Here is a 22,020-nt window from a genome sequence, read left to right on the forward strand (position 1 = left end):
AGCAATGAATTTAAGATGGCAAAGACATTAAGGTACCAGTAAATTTAAGGTGGCAGTGAATTTAAGATATCAGTCAATTTAAGATGACAGTACATTTAAGTTAGCACTGAATTTAAGGTGAATTTAAGCTTTTAGTTAATTTATAGTGGTAGAATTTACCTTCATAAACATGTAATTAGGATGAAGCAAGTTAATTCACTGAATTATGCTCATTGTCCATTTTATCAGTTCCATTTACTACATAGGTGCACATTGTAGTTCTACAATTACAAACTGTAGTCCATCTGTTTCTCTGCATGCTTTGTTAGTCCCCTTTTACCCTGTTCTTCAGAACCCCTATAGGACCACCACAGAGCAGGTACTGTTTGGGTGGTGGACCATTCTGAGCACTGCAGTAACACTGATGTGGTGGTGGTGTGTTAGTGTGTGCAATAACACTGAGGTGTTTAAAAACTCCAGCAGCACTGCTGTGTCTGATCCACTCATACCAGCACAACACACACAAAACTAACCATGACTAACCATTCCTGTTCCTAATTGCTACCTTTAAAATATAAAATAGTGGTCTGAGAAATTAAAACTAAGATTTTCTCCAAGTTATGCCTTTAAACTGTGTTGTATGTGGTTGCATCTTGGCTCTTGTTGGGCTCTGCTTCAGCATGTTTTTTTTGCTGGCGTTTCAGGCCTTCTTCCTCAATGACTTTGGCCTCTGTAAACTCTTTCCTGACCCTTTCTAGAACCCCTGGGCCAAAGAGCACATCCACTGCAGTCATAGCCAGGGCTTTGGCAGCACGGAGGGTGAAAAACTGAGCCTTCTCTGCACCTGCAAACCCTGAAACACAGACGGATGTGCTTCAAACACAAGGGTAACGATTCGAAAGTGAAAAATGCCTTTATAGAGCATGCTACACTGCAGTGGCTGCCTTGACCTTAGCGTAGGATGTCACAATATCCATTCCAGGTCCTCCTAGACCCGCATGTGCACTATCCAAACGTCAATTTCCACTTACTGTATATCTTAATTTCAATGTAGTTACTCTTAGTATAGTCATGAATGGGTTAAAGATTTGAAAACATGCTCTGCAATCAAGAACGCATACTAATCCAAAGAAGCTCCTGTTTTAAAGCTCCAGTGCTTCTCTTTCACATTCATGAATTGAGTTTTAGACCCATACAGTACTCAAAGGCCTGGAACACACACAGTAACATTATAACACAGGCAGAGGGAGCTGTCCCCCTTCTTTTCATACTCACCAGAAGCAGCTGTATATTCCTCAGTGTGATTGAGGGCATCAGATCCGATGTAGAAATAAGTATGAGCATGGAAGAGCATGGGTCACATTCCCAAAATCTGAAGAGCCTGATGTGAGGAAGAGTGAAACCATAAAGAGGGTGCAGGTTATAAGAGTGCTGGCATTCTTTCCCACATGTTCTGTCCTTTTAACTTACAAACAGGCAGAAATACACAATCCTGCACATCTCACGCCAAGGCCAAAACAGTTCAGACAGCACTGCCTCATCTATCCACAGAAGCCCATTCCCACCAAGCAGAGGAGAAAAACGACCTGTTTTTTCCATCCTTCAGCAAAAAAATTCCACCCAGTCTCTCAATATAATTACTTTCTTGAAATATTGATTTAGCATCTCAAATTGATGACGCCCTGCTGGTGACATCCCATATAAACAAAAATAATGCGTGGCCCCAGCTTATCAATGCGTGGAAACAATCCTAATGCGTGGCAACTACTTAGTAAGGCATGGGAATGAGATCCTAATGTGTGGCAATGAGTTAGTAAGGCATGGGAATAAGATCCTAATGCGTGGCCCCATCTTAGTAAGGCATGGGAACGAGATCCTAATATGTGGCAATGACATAGTAAGGTGTAGGAACGAGATAATTACATCATGGCCATGACCTAGCAAGGCGTGGGAACGAGATCATGCCTTACTAATTTGTGGCCATGCATAGTTTTTTTATTTATTTATACAGGATGTCACAAGCAGGGCTTCGTACAAACTAATGGCATTCTCTTAAGGCTTAGTATCTCAGGATTTTAAGTTATTAAGCTGAAATTTTGACATTCTATGTTGAAATAATGAGTGATTACAATTTCAGAAAGGTTATTTCTGAATAATCGGTTATTATTTTGGGATGCTGTGTACTTAGTTTGAGAAAATAAGCGATTATTATTATTGTGATTGTTATTGTAAATCAATATTCCAAGAAGACATTTTGGATCTCAGGATTTTGAGTTATTAAGCTGAAATTTTGACATTCTATGGTGAAATAAGAAGTAGTAACATTTCAGAAATGTCATTCATTTGGGATGCCATGTACTTATTTTAAAATAAGTGATTACTATTATAATAGTGATTATAATAGCAAGTCAATATTTCAGGAAAATCAAGCAAGCAACTGTTGTCACAAAGCAACTTTAGAGAACAATCACTATTCAGAAAGAACATCTGGGTCCAAACCCCCGATGAGCATCACCAGTGGCAACAGTGACAAGGAAAAACTCCCTAAAGGCAAGAGGAAGAAACCTTGAGAGGAACCAAGACTCAGAAGGGGAACCCATCCTCCTCTGGTCGACACCGTACAGCAAACATTGTTAGTATAAAGTATTATAGTATAAAGCGGGAATAACAAGTGGGCAGTGGTTAATTTGATTCGTTTATGATTATGCAGCAGCATCTGAGGGTGAGGATTGCACAGCGTTGTACCGCATGAAGCTAAATTGTGGTCAAGACAGTCCAGAATGCTGGCAAGCAGTGGTGCACCCGATCAAGGCAGAAGAGGCAACAGCATCAGACGCACAGTATGAGCAGCTGTTCAACTCGGCAAAGAAAAAGAAAGAAAACAAGGAATGGAAAAAATATATTATTTTGACAAAGTAAGTCAACATTCCGAGAGAATAAGTCATTATTTTGACAAATTGCTGCCATAAACAGAGAAAGAGAAAAAAAACAGGCAAATCTTCCTGGTGGGAATGGGCTTCCATTCCATAAAACTGCCTTTTGGTGTTTATTAATTTCACGTAGATCCCACTGTGGAACAAAAACAGTGCAGTCACAGCCAATAAGACTCCATTATAAAGTTGTGTTGAACAGCTTAGGCCTTCACTTGTGTGTATCAAAATAAAAAAAAGAAGAAGTTTGTATTCTATACTAAATGATAGGAAACTCTAACCAGACAGGCACATGCTTTTTAGTTTACTTTGGTTCCAGATAGATCTCCTAATGCATCAGAAAGCCAGGTTGAGACGCCAGCTCTCTGTATTGGTGAGCAGGTAAAGATGTGAATTGTATGATGAAGTTGCATTATTTCCTTACCAGAGGAGTCCTCTGTGATAAAGTTCATTCCTAGAGCTTTCCATTCTCCTCATACAGGCCCTCCAGTGTGTGGTTCCTCAGGATTTCGTAAAACTCGTTCTTCACAAACAGGATCTCGACCTTTAAGAAACAGGATCATTCCACTTTACTTTATAGTGCATTGTGCACTAGCATTAAGTCTATTAATTTCTTGATCTGTGATTTTTCATTAGGGTTGAAAAAGTTACCATGTTGGAGATACGACATTTTGTCCTGACAGCAATGATACAGCGGTTTTATCAACTTTAAAGTGTTTATAACATGTTAACACAATGATCAACATCATCAAATTTTAAAATACACTATATTTCCAAGAGTATTCACTCGTCTGCCTTCACACGCATATGAACTTGAGTTACATCCCATTCTTAATCCATAGGGTTTAACATGATGCCAGCCCACCCTTTGCAGCTATAACAGCTTCAACATTCTGGGAAGGCTTTCCAAAAGGTTTAGGAGCGTGTTTATGGGAAATTTTGACCGTTCTTCCTGAAGCGCATTTGTGAGGTCAGACACTAATGTTGGACGAGAAGGCCTGGCTCACAGTCTCCACTCTAATTCATCCCAAAGGTGTTCTATCCAGTTGAGGTCAGGACTCTGTGCAGGCCAGTCAAGTTCTTCCACACCAAACTCGCTCATCCATGTCTTTATGGACCTTGCTTTGTGCACTGCTGTGCAGTCATGTTGGAACAGGAAGGGGCCGTCCCCAAACTGTTCCCACAAAGTTGGGAACATGAAATTGTCCAAAATCTCTTGGTCTGCTGAAGCATTAAGTGTTCCTTTCACTGGAACTAAGGGGCCGAACCCAAATCCTGAAGAACAACCCCACACCATAATCCCCCCTCCACCAAACTTTACACTCAGCACAATGCAGTCAGACAAGTACTGTTCTTCCAGAAACCACCAAACCCAGACTCGTCCATCGGATTACCAGATGGAGAAACATGATTAATCACTCTAGAGAACACGTCTCCCCTGCTCTAGAGTCCAGTTGCGACGCTTTACACCACTGCATTTGACGCTTTGCATTGCGCTGGGTGATGTAAGGCTTGGATGCAGCTGCTCGACCATAGAAACCCATTCCTTGAAGCAACACATTCTTTCACTAATGTTTGTAGAAGCAGTCTGCAGGCCTAGGTGCTTAGTTTTATACACCATGGAAGTGATTGGAACACCTGAATTCAATTATTTGAATGGGTGAGTGAATACTTTTGGAAATATAGTGTATGTAGCTATACTATGGAAGGTTAAAAGCATATTTTTTAATGAAAACATTTCAAATGAGCATGGCCATTTGGCACTAAACTTGTAGAATGATTTAAAGGGGAATTTCACTGATTTGCATGATTCCATCGATGCAATGTCAACAAGTCATTCAGAGAGGTTTGATAAAATGTAAAATGTAAAATTGTAAAATGATCCGCTGCAGAGAAATGTACAGACTCAGCTTTCTTTACAGAGGTGGTGATAGGAACCAGGGATCACAATGTCGACAAAACAAGTATAGCCATTTAATTTACTATCCAAAGCCACCAGTGAAGCTACACGTCTTCTGGGTAATATGTAATGTTGTTGATGGCAAAATAGTAGAAAATCTTTTTTGCCTCACAACACCCTACATGTACCCCTCTGCCCTGAATGGCTTAAAATAAAATGGACTAACAAGACGTTTTAGGCCTAAACTTAATCACAAAACTATGGTCAAAGAATGTCTTAGGCATCAGACAGTGCATTCATAACCATTTCATGTAATAACTTCCTGTGCTTTAAGTAAATGTCTCTAGAACAAAGCATTTCACACCAAGCTACTCTAAATGACTTTGTGCAAACCATTTAGTGATGTAGACACTTTGCAAAATTGGTGGAGTTCCCCTTTAAGCCCTTTCAATGCTTGTAGCACATGGAAGTCTTATTCTTCACACTTTTAAATTAGATGTTTATGTTAGAAATGAACACATTACTCACTACTACAGAGCTCTGGCAGTGTGTAGTAGCAGCGCTATCTGCATTTCCACACATCCTCATGTGTTAAAACGTGTGAGACAACGTGACCGAAAAAATCTGTGAAAAGCTTCTACAGCGAGGAAGTCATCACTATGGAAACAAGCACCATGTGAGTCCTGTTCACACGGTTAAGGACAGCGGCTGTGTTCCAACTGGCATCTTTGCTTTCTGAGCACTTGTGTTCTAGCTATGGACCAATGTACCACTCCACCCGCACATAGTACCACTACTGGTACACTTGTACAGGGTAGTAAGAACACTGCAAAAAGTGATGTCCTGGCAAGTGAAACTGTCTTAAATCTGCCTAATATTTCTCATAATGAGACTGTTTTCTGAAGATTCTAAGAATTTTCAGCCCATTTCTGGATATTTTCATTTGCTTGTTATTTTGTTGTTTTAAGTCATTTTAACTAGCAAAATTCTTATTCCACAACAGATCATTCTGATTGTTTCTAGCGTCTGTGAAGAAAAGATGAAATTGCATAACATACCCATACAGAAAGTAAATGCATGCACAGTGTATGTATTAAATACATTAGAAAATGTACAGGAATGTCAAAAAATGTTGTTTTTTTAAGTATTTTAGTGTTTGAAACACATTTTTGGAACAAAACAATGTATTTGATATGTAAAGTCAAAATAAGTTAACACATTCTCTACAAGGAATGAATTTAAATACAATTTTCCTGCACAATTTCTAGGTAATATTGGAAACAATCAAACAAAAATTTTGTTTTATTTTTTTCCCACTATGTTAAATTCAGCAAATAAACAGTACAACCCCAATTCCAATGAAGTTGGGACATTGTGTAAAACAGAATACAATGATTTGCAAATCCTTTTCAACCTATATTGAATTGAATACACTACAAAGACAAGATATTTAATGTTCAAAAGGATAAACTTTATTGTGTTTTGCAAATATTCACTCATTTTGAATTTGATGCCTGCAACATGTTCCAAAGAAGTTGGGACAGGGGCGTGTTTACCACTGTGTTACATCACCTTTCCTTTTAACAACACTCAATAAGCGTTTGGGAACTGAGGACACTAATTGTTGAAGCTTTGTAGGTGGAATTCTTTCCCATTCTTGCTTGATGTACAACTTCAGTTGCTCAGCAGCCTTGCTAATGAAGGCCTTGCTAATTAGCTAATGAGATGAATTGGCTGTGTTTAATGAGGCAGTGTGATGAAGTCTGCAGTGTTTTGGCCCGTGAGGACTGGAGCCTGACATCTGCAAGTCATTTTCACTTAGAAAATCAACGAAACATCATTTGACCAGGGGCGCCCAAACTTTTGCATACATCAGTAAAAATATATGCCTATGTATTTTTCCATATGGATTCGTAATGTAACTTCACTAGCCAAGACATAATGTTTGGTAGTGTAGTGTAAACTTGCCAGTCCATCCAGTGCTCAGTAAAGTCCAAACCACCACAGCTGGAACACCTGCCTTCAGGTTATTAACTGTGCTGGAAATGGTCCTCTAATCTCTGGAAAGCCTTTTTATTTCATTTATTTAAGTCAAAATTCATGAATAAGTAGTTATAACAAAGAATGAACAAGGGCAACAGTGACGTGTTGTTTGCCTAACAGTAAACCCACACTCATCTGTACTGTTAAACCTGTTCAATTTGACTGGCTACTTATCTTACACTGTCTTCTTGATCAGTCAGCATTACACCTGTCTGTTATTCATGTGTATCAGATATAATAGGCCACATATGCTTTTTTTATTAATGTGTTTAAACTGTTTATTAATGATTTGATGGTATTTGTGGCTAAATTAATAACATTAATAAGTTTAAACAAATCATAAACCCTCCATAAAGGTAGTCTTATTCTAAAGTGGCACCCAGAAATCCCAACAACTAAATATAATATCAATACGTTCAGTATTTACAGCATCCACGCTGAATTCAGGAGAACTTCCTTTTTCCTCAGGAGACTCACTTCCAGTTTTTCAGTGAAATCTGCAATTGGGATATTTTTCAACCTCCAAAGTTCAGTCTTAGAAGTTGGTTGAATCTGTGATTTTTCACCATCCAAGTAATCCCAATTGCAAATTTCAACTCATCAGTCCATAAATCTTCCTTCCACATCTCAGATGTCCAGTTTCAGGGTTCTACTGCATTTTTTTCTCAGTAAGGGCTTCTCGATGGCTACATGTACTTCCCGACTCACAGTGTTCTCAAAATGGAGGGATGGACAGAAACAACTTAGAGGTTTCTTAGAAATTTGTACGGCAGCTGAGGTGAGTGTGGGTAGCTGCTTAATATTAGTGTCTCTTTCAAGAGGATTCTGATGTCAGTGACCCCTGAAAGCCTGGCAATTGGGTCGTCACAGCTGAAACTGTTTAGTTTTAAGATTAGAAGGATGGAGGTTATGGTCAGGAAGGATGGTGCAGAGTGGACAAACTAAATGCTTATAGATTTGATATTATATTTAGTCTTGGATGCTACAGAGAACACAACTTCTGCACATTTCAATGAACAATTTCTGTTTATTTGCTGAATTTAACATGTTGGGGGAAAAAAAACATAAAATGTGGACTGTGCAAAAGTTATGGCACCCCTTACATTATATCTATTATTTTCCAATATGTCAAAAACAATTTAGAAACTGTGCGCTACACTACTTACGTCTGTTCTCTGTAGAGGATTTGTTTATTTATTTTCACTTAGAAAGTCAATAAAACATGTTAGTATGACTGCAATCTCAAAGCAGTTTACTATATAATGAATAGCACACAGTTATAGACTGACTCAGCAGACAGTGCTACACAGCAACAGAGCAGGCATCTGCTCTTTATACCCTAGAAGCTTACTGCCTGTGAGCAAGTCGAACTCTGTCATGCTTATTTCTGGCTTGCCAACAGTCTGAAAAGCAGAGCACGCTTGCAAAGCTTTGTATAGAGAACGTAAGTACTTTTAAGCATATTGGAGCGCATGCAGCGCTCAACCAACTGACCTCACAGCCTGTTGCCATGGCAGCAGCTCTGAAGCAGGCCTCCACCTTGGCTCTGATAGTGGCCAGGTCCCTGTGGGAGGGGGTGCGTAAATAATACTCTAGCTCACTGTAATCAGGGACATTATTGGGCTTCACACCTCCGTGCTTTATGATCCCTGAAAGACGGGACGTTTCAAAAACACTCGTGACAACCTCCACATTAGATGCTCCGACCACATTGAGTAACTAGTATGTTTGTTTTGACTATTTTCAAATGACAAAACGTCTACTCAATTACAGTCATGCAATGTTTATTTGCCTGGTTTAACATATTGGAAGAAAGTAAAACAAAATATAAAAAGTGACATAGTATTGGCATAGGCCATATTTTCGGTTTTTTTTTCCCCAGTATGTTAAATTCAGCCAATAAACAGTAATCGTTCATCAAAATGTGGATGTTAACTTTTTTTTCACCTAAAAAAAATGGGATGTCATTTGAGCAAGGGTGCAGAAGCTTTTGCATACAATTGTATATTTATTTACTCCTCTGTCATCAAAAATATTTCATTCCTAATTCATTTTTTGGGTTTAATTTCATTTTGTGTTGCTGGGCTGCTTTAGTCTTGCTACCACCTCCATTTTAGAGCTTTAGCATTTTATTTAAGGATCCCAAAAATAGAAAAATAATTACAATTTCAAACTGTAGTCCATCTGTTCCTCTGCATACTTTGTTAGCCCCCTTTTACCCTGTTCTTAAGAGCTCAAGACCCCACCAATGGACCCTTACAGAGTAGGTACTATTTGGGTGGTGGATCATTCTCAGCACTGCAGTAACACTGAAGTGGTAGTAGTGTTTAGTGTATGTTGTGCTGGTACAAGTGGATCAGACTTGTGCTGCTGGAGTTTTTAAACACTGTGTCCACTCACTGTCCACTCTATCAGACACTGTTACCTTGTCAGTCCACCTTGTAGATGTAAAGTCAGAGACGACAGCTCATCTGCTGCTGCACAGTTTGTGTTGGTCATCCTCTAGTCCTTCATCAGTGGTCACAGGACACTGCCCACAGGACGCTGTTGGCTGGATGTTTTTGGTTGGTGGACTGTTCTTAGTCCAGCAGTGACACTGAGGTGTTTAAAAACTCCAGCAGCACTGCTGTGTCTGATCCACTGAGACCAGCGCAACACACACCAACACACCACCACCACATCAGTGTTACTGCAGTGCTGAGAATGATCCACCACCCAAACAGTACCTGCTCTGTGAGGGTCCATGGGGGTCCTGACCACTGAAGAACAGGGTAAAAGGGGGCTAACAAAGTATCAGAGAAACAGATGGACTACAGTCTGTAACTGTAGAACTACAAAGTGAACCTATACAGTAAGTGGAGCTGATAATAAGTGGACAATAAGTGTAGAAACAGGGAGGTGGTCATAATGTTATGCCTGATTGGTGTATGGACAAGACAGTACACACTTCATTTCATTAATTATATAATTTATGGCCATCATCAAACAAAAAATAGGCTTGTAGGCTTGAAGCAACAGTCCAATCACAAGCTAGACAACCACTGAGGGTAAACAAATGCACATGCTTTTAATCTTTATTCATTTATAATCTACCATCTTTATTATTCGCATAGCAAAATAGACACAAGACTAAATCTGTGTAATGTTTGTTGCGATCTGTGAATTTCCAGTATGTAGGTCTGCTTAACAGTTTCGATGTGGGAAAAAAAGGACTGTCGGGCTTGGAGGATGGAATGATACTGGAGCAATTTTGGAGCACAAAAGAACACAGATGCCCCCTGAGCAAAATCACATCACTCTGCTCCCAATCCACACTCACGCTCACATGCTCTACTGACAATAATGGAAGCTTGTGAACACTTACTAGCACCAAAACTGCATGTCTAAATCATCCCACGCTAGCCTGAAACTCGCTGTCTCAAACGGTTTTCTGAGGCCGTTTGATGAATGTGTGCTTATTAGATTGTTCGCTGAACAATCGCTTTAACACTACAGTAATGCCGCTCACCGTGGATCCTCCAGTCAGGCCTGAGCTGCTGCCGGAGCACAGAGAGGTTGCTGTAGGCCATCACGGCAGCATCTAATGCATTCACGCCTTCGCAGGGGTACGCAGACGCATGAGATGCTCGTCCATGGTACTTCACCACCACACTGTAGAGTCAACACGACATTGATGCTGCCATCAGTCTGTCTGAAGTTATAAAATCTATTCAGACTACAGCAAAGTTAGCTTCAAAGTAAAAATACACACTGTCCTATTAGTCATGCATCAGTCTGAATGCCTGTATTTCACTCAAAATACTTTGTTTAAAGTTTTTTTTTTAAAGTTATTATAATGTGTATAGTCACAGTTGCAGATGCAGCTAAACAGTCCTGAAAGGAGGGGGTGCTGTAGCAAATTCAGCACCTTCCCAGTTCCCGGTCAAACAATTTGTAACAAAGATAAGAACTCCACTCTTTTAAATGCATAGTTAAATCATTCAAATTTAAGCAAAGTCATTCAGAGTGATTTACAGTGGTGGTGAGAAAACAGACGCCTGAAGCTTTTAATGCCTTTAAAAGCTACATCACAGAAAGCTGTTATATAAAAAGATTATGAAGACACTGCCTGGTGTCTGAGATGTTGTTTCAGAATAGGTTTGCCCTAAAATGTTTTGTTTTTTAATTTTAATATAAGGCAAAACACTCTCCAAAGAAACCTTAATATGATTATTGTCATCAGTATTACATGTAAAAAGTAAGTAGTAAGTAGGCTATAATTGTATTATTTGTATTATTTGACTAATTGTATTAGTCCTGCTTCCTATCACCACCATTGTAAAGAAACACAAGTGTGTAGGTTTCTCTACAATTAAACATTTCACATTAAACCACTTCAAATAACTTCAGTCTTAACAACGGAATTATTATACATACAAAACATTCTCCTTTCATGATGTTGGATAAGTACAACTTCAGGCTTAGGCTTTATTCTCTTGCTTCTCTGTTGCAATCAAAGACATCTTGCTCTGGATATCAGACGCCCTCTGTCTATGCCAGTTATAACTGTATGCTAGCAGGTGACCCCTATTCCTGAAACAGCGCTATGCAAACATGCCTGAACATGGCCCCCTGCCCTGTAATCTATTCTGGGAGTAGGCCAGGGCGCTGCAGCCTTGAGATAGCACCAGCAAGCATCTGGCCTGGCTTGGACCTTGCCTCCTACTACTCGGTCACAGCTTGGTTATCTCTAAAAGGCAAGGCCTGAGCCTACAGTGTTTACTCTTACCAAGGGAAGGCTAAAAGGGGATGATACACAGATCATTACCTAATAACACTAAAACTTTGCAAAGCCAGTCAAAGCTTCGCCAAAACTCTAACTTACGCAGATTTTCAGGTCACCTTCAGCATAGTTCAATTGGCGTGTTTGACGTCTTTAGATTTGAGCTGGAGCTCTGAGGCTAATGTAGCTAACAATAATGTAGCTAACAAATAAAGCCAACCAACCAACTGTGGAAACTGCATGTTAAAATGTAACACATTATTAAATTAAACTAAATATCGGACTGATTGATTGACCACAATTGGGTAAAATTAGGAAAATTATGTAAATTTGGGACAACTGTTGGACAAAATATTGTTATTCCAGGCATAACTTCCTGTAATATGCAAACCCTTTTCCACAAAAGTTGGGATTCTATCTAAAATGTAGATAAAAACAGAAAGCCTCTTTTTCTTCCCTCCCACTCTGTTCTCTCTCTCTGTCTCTCTCGCATGCGTCGAGATGTTCGGTTGGCCTGTCTGGAGGTGCCGATTCGTGTTTGCAGCACTCTGGAATCGGCCCTGTCCCGCTCAACAGAGATTAACACAACCCTTCTAACCTATCTTTCTTCCCTCCCACTCCGTTCTCTCTCTCTATCTCTCTCACATGTGTCGAGATGCCCCGTTGGCCTGTCTGGAGGTGCCCCATTCGTGGTTCCAGCGTTCCAGCCATCTTTTTGCACTCTCTTTGTACTGTTGTTCTTGTTTCTGTTCTGTTTCTTCTGTGCGGGTCGACCCACGGGGGTTGGGTTCCTCGGACTGAGCCTTGGTCCCTTCTAAGGTTTCTTCCTCTTAAAGGGAGTTTTTCCTTACCACTGTAGTCACCACAAAATTGGCTTCACTGTGGTGATGCTCATAAGAGGCGTGGACCTGTTTTTCTGTAAAGCTGCTTTGTGACAACCTTGTTGTAAAAAGCGCTATATAAATAAACTTGAATTGAATTGAATTGAAAGCATCCATCCATCCATCCATCCATCCATCCATCCATCCATCCATCCATCCATCCATCCATTTCCTAAGCCGCTTCTCCGTCTGGGTCGCGGGGGGGTGCTGGAGCCTATCCCAGCAGTCTTCGGGCGGAAGGCAGGATACACCCTGGACAGGTCGCCAGTCCATCGCAGGGCAGACAGAAAGCAGTGATCTGTAAATTGAAATGTATTTGAATTAAAAACAGTACAAAGACAAGATATGGCATGTTTTATCCTACTTATTTTCTTGTATATATACACAATCTAAAACTGATGCCTGCAACATGTTCCAAAAAAGTTGGGATAGGGGGCAATTGAATTTAATTTCAGCAAGGGATTGGATAACAGAAATATGGCACAATATTAAACTTTCAACACTAGATAGGTTTGGGCTATCAGTCCCCAGATTATTAAGTGCTATTATTATTAAATGTATTTAAATCAATAAGATTCATAAGATAAAACATAAAATACTGTGTTTTTGTGCCATTTGCAATACTGGTCAAACAGAATTTGCTAATCACTTCTTTCTTTCAGCTTTTTAGCATTTCACATACCAACTTTTTTGGAACTGGGTTTTTAATATTTTTTTTACTCATGTTCAGCCACATCAGGGATGTAGGTGGCATCCTCCTGAGAGGGATGGGCCATTAACACGACATCCACATCCTCAAAGGCTCCTTCCCGCAGCAGGTCAGTCTTCCTCCCACCTTCCTCTTCTGCTGGAGTTCCCAGCACAGTCACCTGCCAATCATCAGTCATTAGTACACATTATATAGACTATGGAGTGTGTTTTCTTATGAACTGCACACTATGCAAATATGCATAAAGACATTGCTGTATACAGCTCTGTTAATAATAACTTATTTGTGCATTTTACTAAAAGTTACAAGTTGCACTGTGACTGCATTAAAGTGATGCCTTGTCCAACATTTTTTAACTGGCACTATGCTGCAAACGTAGCCAAGTCCTGGAAGGTTATAGCACTGTGAACACTGTAAGCCGATATCATCACATGTTAATCTAGTGGTGGACAGTAACTAAGTAAATGTAATTCATTACTGTAATTAAGTAGTTTTTCACTTTTTAGTGAAGTATTTTCATTTTTGGTGACTTTTTACTTTCACTCCAATCCATTTCTAAGTCAAATATCTTACTTTGTACTCCACTACATCATAAGAAATCTGTCGTTCCTTTTGGTTTATGTGTGTATAAAACCATAACTAAATAAATAATAAAACTAATTCCATTTACCTGCTTTCTTTCCGAGTATACAATTCACCCATATGTCCGGCTGGACACTGAAGGATGACTGACTGCTGAGCCCTCCTGCCTCCCACTTCAGACCAGCTGCCCACGCCCCAGCTGCCACCACCTGCCTTGGACGAGCTGCCCACCCTACGCTGATGTTCTCATAGACTCCTAGTTATTCCTAATACCAATATTACTGCTATTAATATTAGTAATATAATCACTGTAGGTAGTTTGACCAGAGGAGGATGGGTCCCCCCTGGTGACCCTGGTTCCTCCCAAGGTTTCTTCCTCAGTTCTGAGGGAGTTTTTCCTTGCCACTGTTGCCCCTGGCTTGCCCACCAGGGGGTTTCTGTACATTCTTACAGTCCTGTTGAAACTTTGTCTTTTCCGAAATTCTGTAAAGCTGCTTTGTGACAACATCCGTTTTAAAAAGCGCTATACAAATAAATTTGATTTGATATGATTTGATAACAAAAAAAATACAGCAGCACTTTGTTTTGAGCTTCTTTTGACCTGTTGGTCATACCGACCCAGTGCAAGCACACGATTCAACATCAGAGCTGCAGCGGAATATTTTTGGAGCATCTGTTCAACATAAATGATGAACTAACCTAACTTTGTGTAAATAGAGCACAATATAGAAATATGTCCACATATGCAGTCGTGACTGGCCTGTGTCTTTATTCTGAATTTATACAAAACGCACTTTCTTAAAGCAAGCTTTTATTAAACTTAAACTTGTGACTAAGTTGTAAATAAATCTTAAACTGAAACTTTGCTTGCTCACAAAAAGTGATTTCAGAGCCACTCGGTTCTATCTGATGGAAATCGTTTGCCTTCAGTGTTTTGTGCTTTTGATCATTTTAATAGACGTTAGCATCACTAATTAATGGCGTTCTATTAAAAGACTGGTTTATCAAGAGAGACACTGGAGGACTTTCACCTAAATGAGTTCATGAAGCAAAAACAGCAACAGGACATTAGTCATGATTAATCTTTCAGTACTTTCACGTTTGATACTTAAGTACATTTGAAGGTAAATACTTTCGTACTTTTACTCAAGTGGAGGTCTAAAGGGAGGAACTTTTACTTTTACGGGAGTAATATTTTACCTTGGGTGTCTCTACTTTTACTCAAGTACATGATTTGTCCATCACTGTTAATCTCAGTCCACGTTAAGTAATCCAAAGCAGATTTGCGTATGTAGTTTCTGAAACGATGATACTGTTATCTAAAAACACTGACAAAAGTATGTCGCACATTGGAAAATTGAACTACTGCTACATCTGCATGCTTATTTTCATCCTACAGTAGTTCCGCAGTAGCCCCCAGACTCTCCAAAGTGAGATTTTCCAGTTGAAAATCTAGAAAAAGTGGGAAGAATTTATGAACCTTTTTTTCTCAAATGCAGAAGGAAGGCAGATACCTAACATTACTGCTAAGAAAGCCATGTATCTGTAGCGTCTGTCTTCAAATCATCATTACAGTGGAGAGGATGGTTTACTCAAATGACAGAAAAGGCTCAGCAAGGACAAGCTAAGAATTAAAGTTAGCATGGTAGCTACCATAGCTATGTAGATACTTTACCTCAATTTGGCTTCTTTTCTTTGGCTAAAAGGCTAAAAACGTCTCTCTTGTCCAGTTTGTGCCAAACAAACACTGAATCACTGTTTTGTTTACAGTGATGACTGAAGTAAGACTTACACTAATGCCAGTTTGGTTGTGTTTATTAGCCTGTAGGTCAGTGGCTAGGCTAGCAATCAATATTGGTTGACTCTACAGGGATTCCCAATGGCTGCATGATGTGCTTGTGCAATGCCTGCTGTATACTGTAGCGAGAGAACAGTGATAAATGAAAATATGAACAGTTTAACTCTGAGTTCTGTCAAACTAAGGCTGAGGGATATAATACTACAGAATGCTGCATGACACCACAAATAATATTAAACTCTAGTTTTAGGCTGAACTGCCCTTGTGACTCAGTGCTGGCTGCTCAAAAGCATTGGTGACAAGGTAAAATGGTGTGAATTAGATCTTTGGCTTAAATGTATAAGGCCTTGGTCTACGAAGAGACACCTTGGCGTGCACTGGACGGTCTGCAACGCTCTTCAATGCAGCCCTCAGGCCCACTGCTGCTACAGCTCCAGCTTCTGCGGTCAAGTTGTGGTCACATGCATGTCCTATTCCTGGCCGAGCATCATATTCACACAAGAATCCAATGTTTACTGTGGGGTCGCTGTCGCTGCCTCCCACCGGCCCCCATGAGGCACGGAACGCAGTGTCCAGTTTGAAGTGCGGCTCAACGTTCCACCTGGTTTCCACTTCAAAAAAAAAAAAAAACGCACCAGTATGTCATGAGACTGCCTTTCTTTGTATGCCAGCTCCGGGCAGTGCCATATGGCCGTTCCTAATCGATGGAGTTTGTCCCTGGCCTGGTCAATGGAACTGCAGACCTGCTGCTTCAGTTCTCGCAGGATTCCAGACATTCCTCTGAGCACCAGAGCCACTTGAGGAAGAAGGCACTGAATCACGGCTATATTAAGACAAAAGCTCAGGCTTCAATGCACTTGGTTTCTCAACTTTATAAATCAATACATTTGCAGAAAGGCGATTTATTGCTTGCTGCTGCTTACGTGGATGGGTCACTGCATGTCAGGTCTCTTAAGGACAAATGGCTGGTCAGGCTTGGAGAAGCTGGCACTCTACAGCACGCTTCAGCAGATGGCCCTGTCCATAACGTGAGCTGTTTCCACAAGCTGTGTGTTGTGGTCAGTTAAGTCTGAGGCACAGCATGTAGGGCTGCAGTTGATTGGCTGCTAGTCCATCATGACATCATCACAGTTAAATCAGCTATTTTTTTTACCAGTTAAGTTTCTGCAAATATTTTTTTAAAGCCTTTTTTAAAATGACCTGTTTACTTAAATTTTGACAAAGTAAATATAGCTATATACCTTTGTTTTGCCTTTAAGTATTGTGTTACATTATATATTATATAATTATTATATTTATCACCTCAGGTGATAAAATATGCAAGGCGGCTTAACAGCACTCAGTCATTCATGGTCATTAAAACCAGCAGAATAATCTACAGCTCACTCTTAAATCCAGATCTCTCCAATGGCCTCTTAAGAGAAGGTAGCACTAATTTCAGCTGGTTCTTCCAGGTTATTTCCATTCGCCTCTTGGTGCATAGCCAAAATAGGTTACAAGTGTCAAACCCTGGGCTCTGCCAAGACACGCTCAACTCGTCAGCTAATTATTAAGCCCTTCGTGCACCGAGTCACGTCTTAAGGATTAGAACTCGACATCCCTACAGGAGATAAAGAGAACAGTTTGATTTCGACTGCCAGGCGGCTACAGTCTCCCAGCTGGTCGAGGAGAGGTGAACTGGGGCAGTGTGGAATATTATGCAACAGTATGCCACGGCATTCGCAGCACTTGGGTGTTGTGTAACCTTTTCATGACTGTGGCGCGGCTGCAAAACAGCATCTAGGTGAAGAGCATAAGCTGGGCCAGAAGTGGATTGATAATGAGAATGGTTTAAAGTGCAGTGCTCTGCAGATGCGGTCATTTCAATAGCGCCTGGACGAAAAGACAATGTAGCAAAAAACAAAACAGGTAAATAGGGGTGGCCAAATTCTTTATTTCAACAATTTTAAATAAAAACGTTCATAACGTTTCTCTTACCAATTGAATAAATGGGAATGCAAGTTCATTTGTTTTCTTTAAGACAGACAGCAGACAAAAGGTTCAAAACAATTATTGTTGCAACAAAATGTGTTCGGTTTCGGTAATGCAAAAACAAATGTCTTCGGCTGTGTAAAGTTTAGTCAAAAGCAAAGAAAGAAAAGAAAAGAATGCTGGTAGCTGCCTGGCTTTGTCCATACACATGTAAACACCTCACAACAATTAGGCCTTCTCTTTCGCAGTAAACATCATTCTCAGTATGACAAGTACAACATTCAAAAAAACCAGGGCGATGCTGTGAATGCTACGGAAAAGGAATAAAAATAATAATAAAAATAATAATAAAGTGTCCTTATCCATCATCAGAAAGATCAGTGCTTGCGGACTGGGATAAGAAACCTAGGGTTTTGGAATTGCTGTGTGTTATTTGTCCGTTTTGCTTCAGTTGTAGGCAGTGCTCCTCATACGCGACCAAAGTCCTTTCGTTTAGACTTACGCTCCGTCTCTCCATCGTCTGCTGAGCCCCCTTCCTGGACAGTCCCACTCCATAAACAATGCAGGCTCTCTATGCAGTGCATTCAGGCATAGCAGCCACAAGACGTGTGGACGGGTTCACAGAACCTTACAGCGCCACACTCTCGTCGATTCTCACACCTTAAAGGGACCCGTGTTGGTTTTTCAGTCTTGTGCAAAATTGTAAGCAAACTTCTTACATGCAATGTGCCCCAAAAATGGCTCCTGTAGCTTATCAGTACACTTTAAAAGAGTATACCACCAGATCATGATATACCATGATGAACGTCATCATGTGACTCATAAGCCTCAGTAACAAAACTAGATTTACTCTTCTGTTAAAATTAACATCAAAAAAATATACACATATATTACATGTCTTACAGTATTTACATTTACACAAGTTTGTTTAAAAGAAAAAACCCATTTAACACAAGGCCGCTTTCGTAACACAAACGCAAGACATTTTCCGAATTACGGTCGAAACGCAATACTTCCTGTTGCAACAAGCTATGTTTCCAGTCTTTTGCCTGATTGTCCGATGCCAATTTGTCCGATGCTGTTAAGGTGTTTGGGTGACAGATCAGAGTTCAAATTTGGACGAGTGGTTTAAATGCCGAATCATGGTTTGGCTTGGACCTTCAGCAGGGTCTTTAGATGCACAGACATCTGCTCTCTGCTGCTGTCGGAATGTTTAGGGCCGTTCTCACCCACCCAGTGGCTGGGGGGTTTGGGCAACACGCTCGGCGAGGGTGGCTCGCTGAACTTGGCTCCGGCGTATGTTTTCTCTCCATCTTTGAGGGTCTCCTCTGGTGAAGGCTGAGCGGGACATGCATTCGCATTCCTGCTAGCCTCTACTGCGCTCAGAGGCCTCTTCCCTTCCCTGCGGCTGGCGATGAGAAACAATGGAGGGCTATGCTGATTGCTGCCCTCACACTTCTTCACCAGCGTAATGCTGCCGGTTGTGTTGTTGAGCCTGTTCTTCTGACTGCGTGCGTTCAGGTTTGATGTGGACTGCTCATGCTTGTTCGGGCTGTGGATGGACTGCCCATTCGACTGGTTTCCTCTTTCCACCCTTCCTGTTTTTGATTTCAGCAGCTGAGGACAAAAGAAACATGGCCAATGAGTCAGGGCAGACAAATGTAACTTTTTTTTTTACCCTAAAGTTGACTTTTGCCACTTAAAAACATACAAAGAACACTTGGTCTAGCATTCATGAACAAAAGCTCAAACTGCACGTAGGCCCTTTATGCACCGCCCTCTGCCGTGCATTTTCACCCTCGCTTCCTTCCGTGTTTGGCTCTACTCCTGCAGGCTCAGGTTCAGTAGAACACTGCAGGCAGACATGCCACGAACAGAGCAGGAGGAATTGTAAACAGCTGTTAGATGAGCACTCTGTGCAAACCAGCTCTGTCTGTGGTGAACAAGATCCTCATTAGAGACCAGTGACGTAGGTTTCTCCACAGGCCTTGATTTACCACACAATGGCCCAGCAGACTAAAAGCTACACAACTAAAAAGGCAATGAGGCTATATAGAACAACATACACGCTTAAACAGGTCTTCACATGGTGAAATGATTTTTCACACTGATGGAAAACGCCTTCTACATGGTTCTATCTGGAACCTTTTTGAAAACGGTTCTATACAGAACCAAAAATGGTTCTTCTATTGTTTCAAATCTTACATCATAAGAGCAACAACCCTTCTGGTTCTATAAAGCTTATAATATTGCTGCATATTAACACACTAAGCTATGTTCACTTTTCTTGCTGTGCATAAAGAAAACTAACCACAATCCACCATAACAAGAAAGGTATCAAGGAGAGACGGCATCAGACGAGGCAATAAAGAAACATCTAGACATTTTTCCTCTCCCTGCCCTGCAGCAGCTTTAGAACCCTGTTTTCTTGGCCTTATAGCTGTTCGCCTCTCACTCTTTCCATGGTAAATGCTAAAGGGAGAATTTCCTCTAAAATTAGTATCGATCGCTTGGCAGTCGCGCTCAAACTCTTCTCCAAAACAATTCGTTGACCTTCATCCACCTCGTCCCCCCCTGCGGGAGTTTCTCAACGACTGAAATAATAATTTAAAATACGAAAGGGGTTATATGTACCTCCTTTTTGGCTCCTGGTTTTAAATGCGTCCCCGCGTTCCCCGCCGCTCGGTTGGCTGGCAGTTCGGCTGCTGGTGCTGCGGTTCTGGAGGCGGCGTTGCTGCTGTTGTTGTTGTTGATGTCGGCCAGACGCACTTGGTTGTTATTGCTCCTGAGCTGCCTCTGGTGGTGGTAGTGCTGCTGCTGACCCTGGCTCTGGCCATGTTTGCCCTGCAGGCTCGTCGCCGTGCGGACACGCCGAGCGCCTTTCTTAAGCAAAGCTCGCCGGGACGAGTTGAGGTTGGAGCGGGCAGAGGAAGTCAAAACCACCCCCGAAGGCGGCTTGTTGTTCTCGACGTCGTCCAGGCTCGATTCGATGCGACGACCCAGTACTTCTCCCAGCATGATTTCGACGCCGCCGCAGGGCGGTAAGGGCGGATACATTGAAGGGGAACAAAATAGGCTGCGAGTTCAGAAACGTGTAACGTTACAGCCAACTAGACGGTCAGCTGCGCTGCTGGGAACAAGTTGATTACAGCGAGCGAGGTTAGGCGCTACGCTAGATAGTTAGCCAGCGAGCTAACGTATTACCACAGGCTGAAAAACGGTTTTTTTCCGCTCAAGTCGCCTCCTTGGTGGCTTTTTCTTCTCGAAACGAGAAAGCTGCGTCGAATATACACACAATCAACCCAAATGTCCTCGTTTTAGACGGCGAAAATGCTCGTAAACTCGACCTGAAAAAGTTTCAGTCGAGATGGCGCAGCTTCAGTTGACTTCACCGAAATGGCGCAGAACGGTGGCTAACGCTAGTTCCGGCTCGCAGTCCCTCCCACTGCCGAACAAAGGAAAACAAAAGAGATGAAAAACGATAAGCTCCCAGTTTGTCCCCTTCGTTTAAAACTTCCACAAACTTAAAGGGAAAAACCGCGTCGAAGAAAGAAAAACGCCTAGCTAACGTTAGCTATAGCTATCAAAACAATAGAAGCAGGTTTGGTCAGCGCCCCAGAACGACGGAACTCTACAAGTTGATAACCGGGGCTTGTTTTGTTTCTCGTGCCTTGAATGTAGGAAAGCACGCATGTAATATGTTCTCGGCACCGCTTCTAGAAGCAGATTCGAGGCTAAGCCTAGATCAGCTAAAGAATGGAAGATTTCATTGCTTATGTTCGCATATCTAACTAGCCCGTTTGGAGTTTCCCAGACTGCTCAACTCAAGCGGGGCGTGGCTCCGTCAAACAACCGAATCCACGTCACAAAGGATGGAAGACGGACGTTTCCAAAAATGGTCATCGCATCCGGTGCATTACGTAATCGAAGGGCGAGGATGAAGAACGGATTACTGTCCTCAGTTCTGTCAACAGAAACAGAGAAATACAGCTAACTGGTTTCCAACAATTCTAATAAATTAGCAACCCTCAGATCCCATTCCCTAAATTCCCATTGTCTTTCTATATAATAAAATCATATCTATGTTTTACTTTGCATTCAACAGAGCAAATAATGCAATATATACCAGATCAGTGTGGGCTATTGTCTTTAGAGCAGCAGTGTTACTGCTTGAGGTGTTTATGCACACATTTTAGCAAAGACTGTTAATAAGCTAGATCATTCTTCAAGAAAAACATACCCACTGTTATTGTAAAGAGACCTAAACCTTGCATTTAATATATTCTTGTCATGTCAGGAAATGTTCTTTTGTGCAGCATCACCTCCCTTGGCCTCATCAGTTTGACAGGATTCACAATCAGTGTGCCTCACTACAGTACCCAGCATGCATTATGCAAATGCTTGAACTACTAGGGATTTTCCCCCACAGCATATAGAAATCCATTGATGTACCCTTTCAGTGAAG

At 41.2% G+C, this 22,020-nt stretch overlaps 2 protein-coding genes across 2 annotated transcripts; both read right to left on the minus strand.

The window, feature by feature from the left end:
* Positions 1-395: 395 nt before the first annotated feature.
* LOC108427471 (peptidase M20 domain-containing protein 2) lies at positions 396-16,634 on the minus strand. Its single transcript, XM_037537645.1, is given in 10 exon segments — positions 396-823; positions 1,255-1,322; positions 1,324-1,360; positions 3,334-3,369; positions 3,372-3,453; positions 8,347-8,501; positions 10,361-10,503; positions 13,216-13,364; positions 15,951-16,205; positions 16,208-16,634. Coding segments are annotated over 10 exon segments (1,296 nt in total). The 5' UTR covers positions 16,361-16,634; the 3' UTR covers positions 396-605.
* An 863-nt stretch (positions 16,635-17,497) lies between these two features.
* pnrc1 (proline-rich nuclear receptor coactivator 1) lies at positions 17,498-21,392 on the minus strand. The gene is made up of 2 exons (XM_017697715.2): positions 20,190-21,392; positions 17,498-19,172 (listed from the first exon to the last, which is right to left on the minus strand). Exons 1-2 carry the CDS (start codon positions 20,610-20,612, stop codon positions 18,696-18,698), a joined length of 900 nt encoding a protein of 299 aa, XP_017553204.1. The 5' UTR covers positions 20,613-21,392; the 3' UTR covers positions 17,498-18,695.
* Positions 21,393-22,020: the final 628 nt, after the last annotated feature.

The sequence above is a fragment of the Pygocentrus nattereri genome, chromosome 4 (genome assembly GCF_015220715.1).
Source record: "Pygocentrus nattereri isolate fPygNat1 chromosome 4, fPygNat1.pri, whole genome shotgun sequence".
In the NCBI taxonomy this organism is placed as follows: Eukaryota; Metazoa; Chordata; class Actinopteri; order Characiformes; family Serrasalmidae; genus Pygocentrus; species Pygocentrus nattereri.

Bases quoted from the DNA above. Each gene is read 5' to 3' on its own strand.
- pnrc1 (XM_017697715.2), bottom strand. From the start codon at position 20,612: ATGTATCCGCCCTTACCGCCCTGCGGCGGCGTCGAAATCATGCTGGGA. The intron at 19,173-20,189 runs GTACATATAACC...TTTTGTCCTCAG, and splicing joins AACCAGGAGCCAAAAAGGAG to CTGCTGAAATCAAAAACAGG.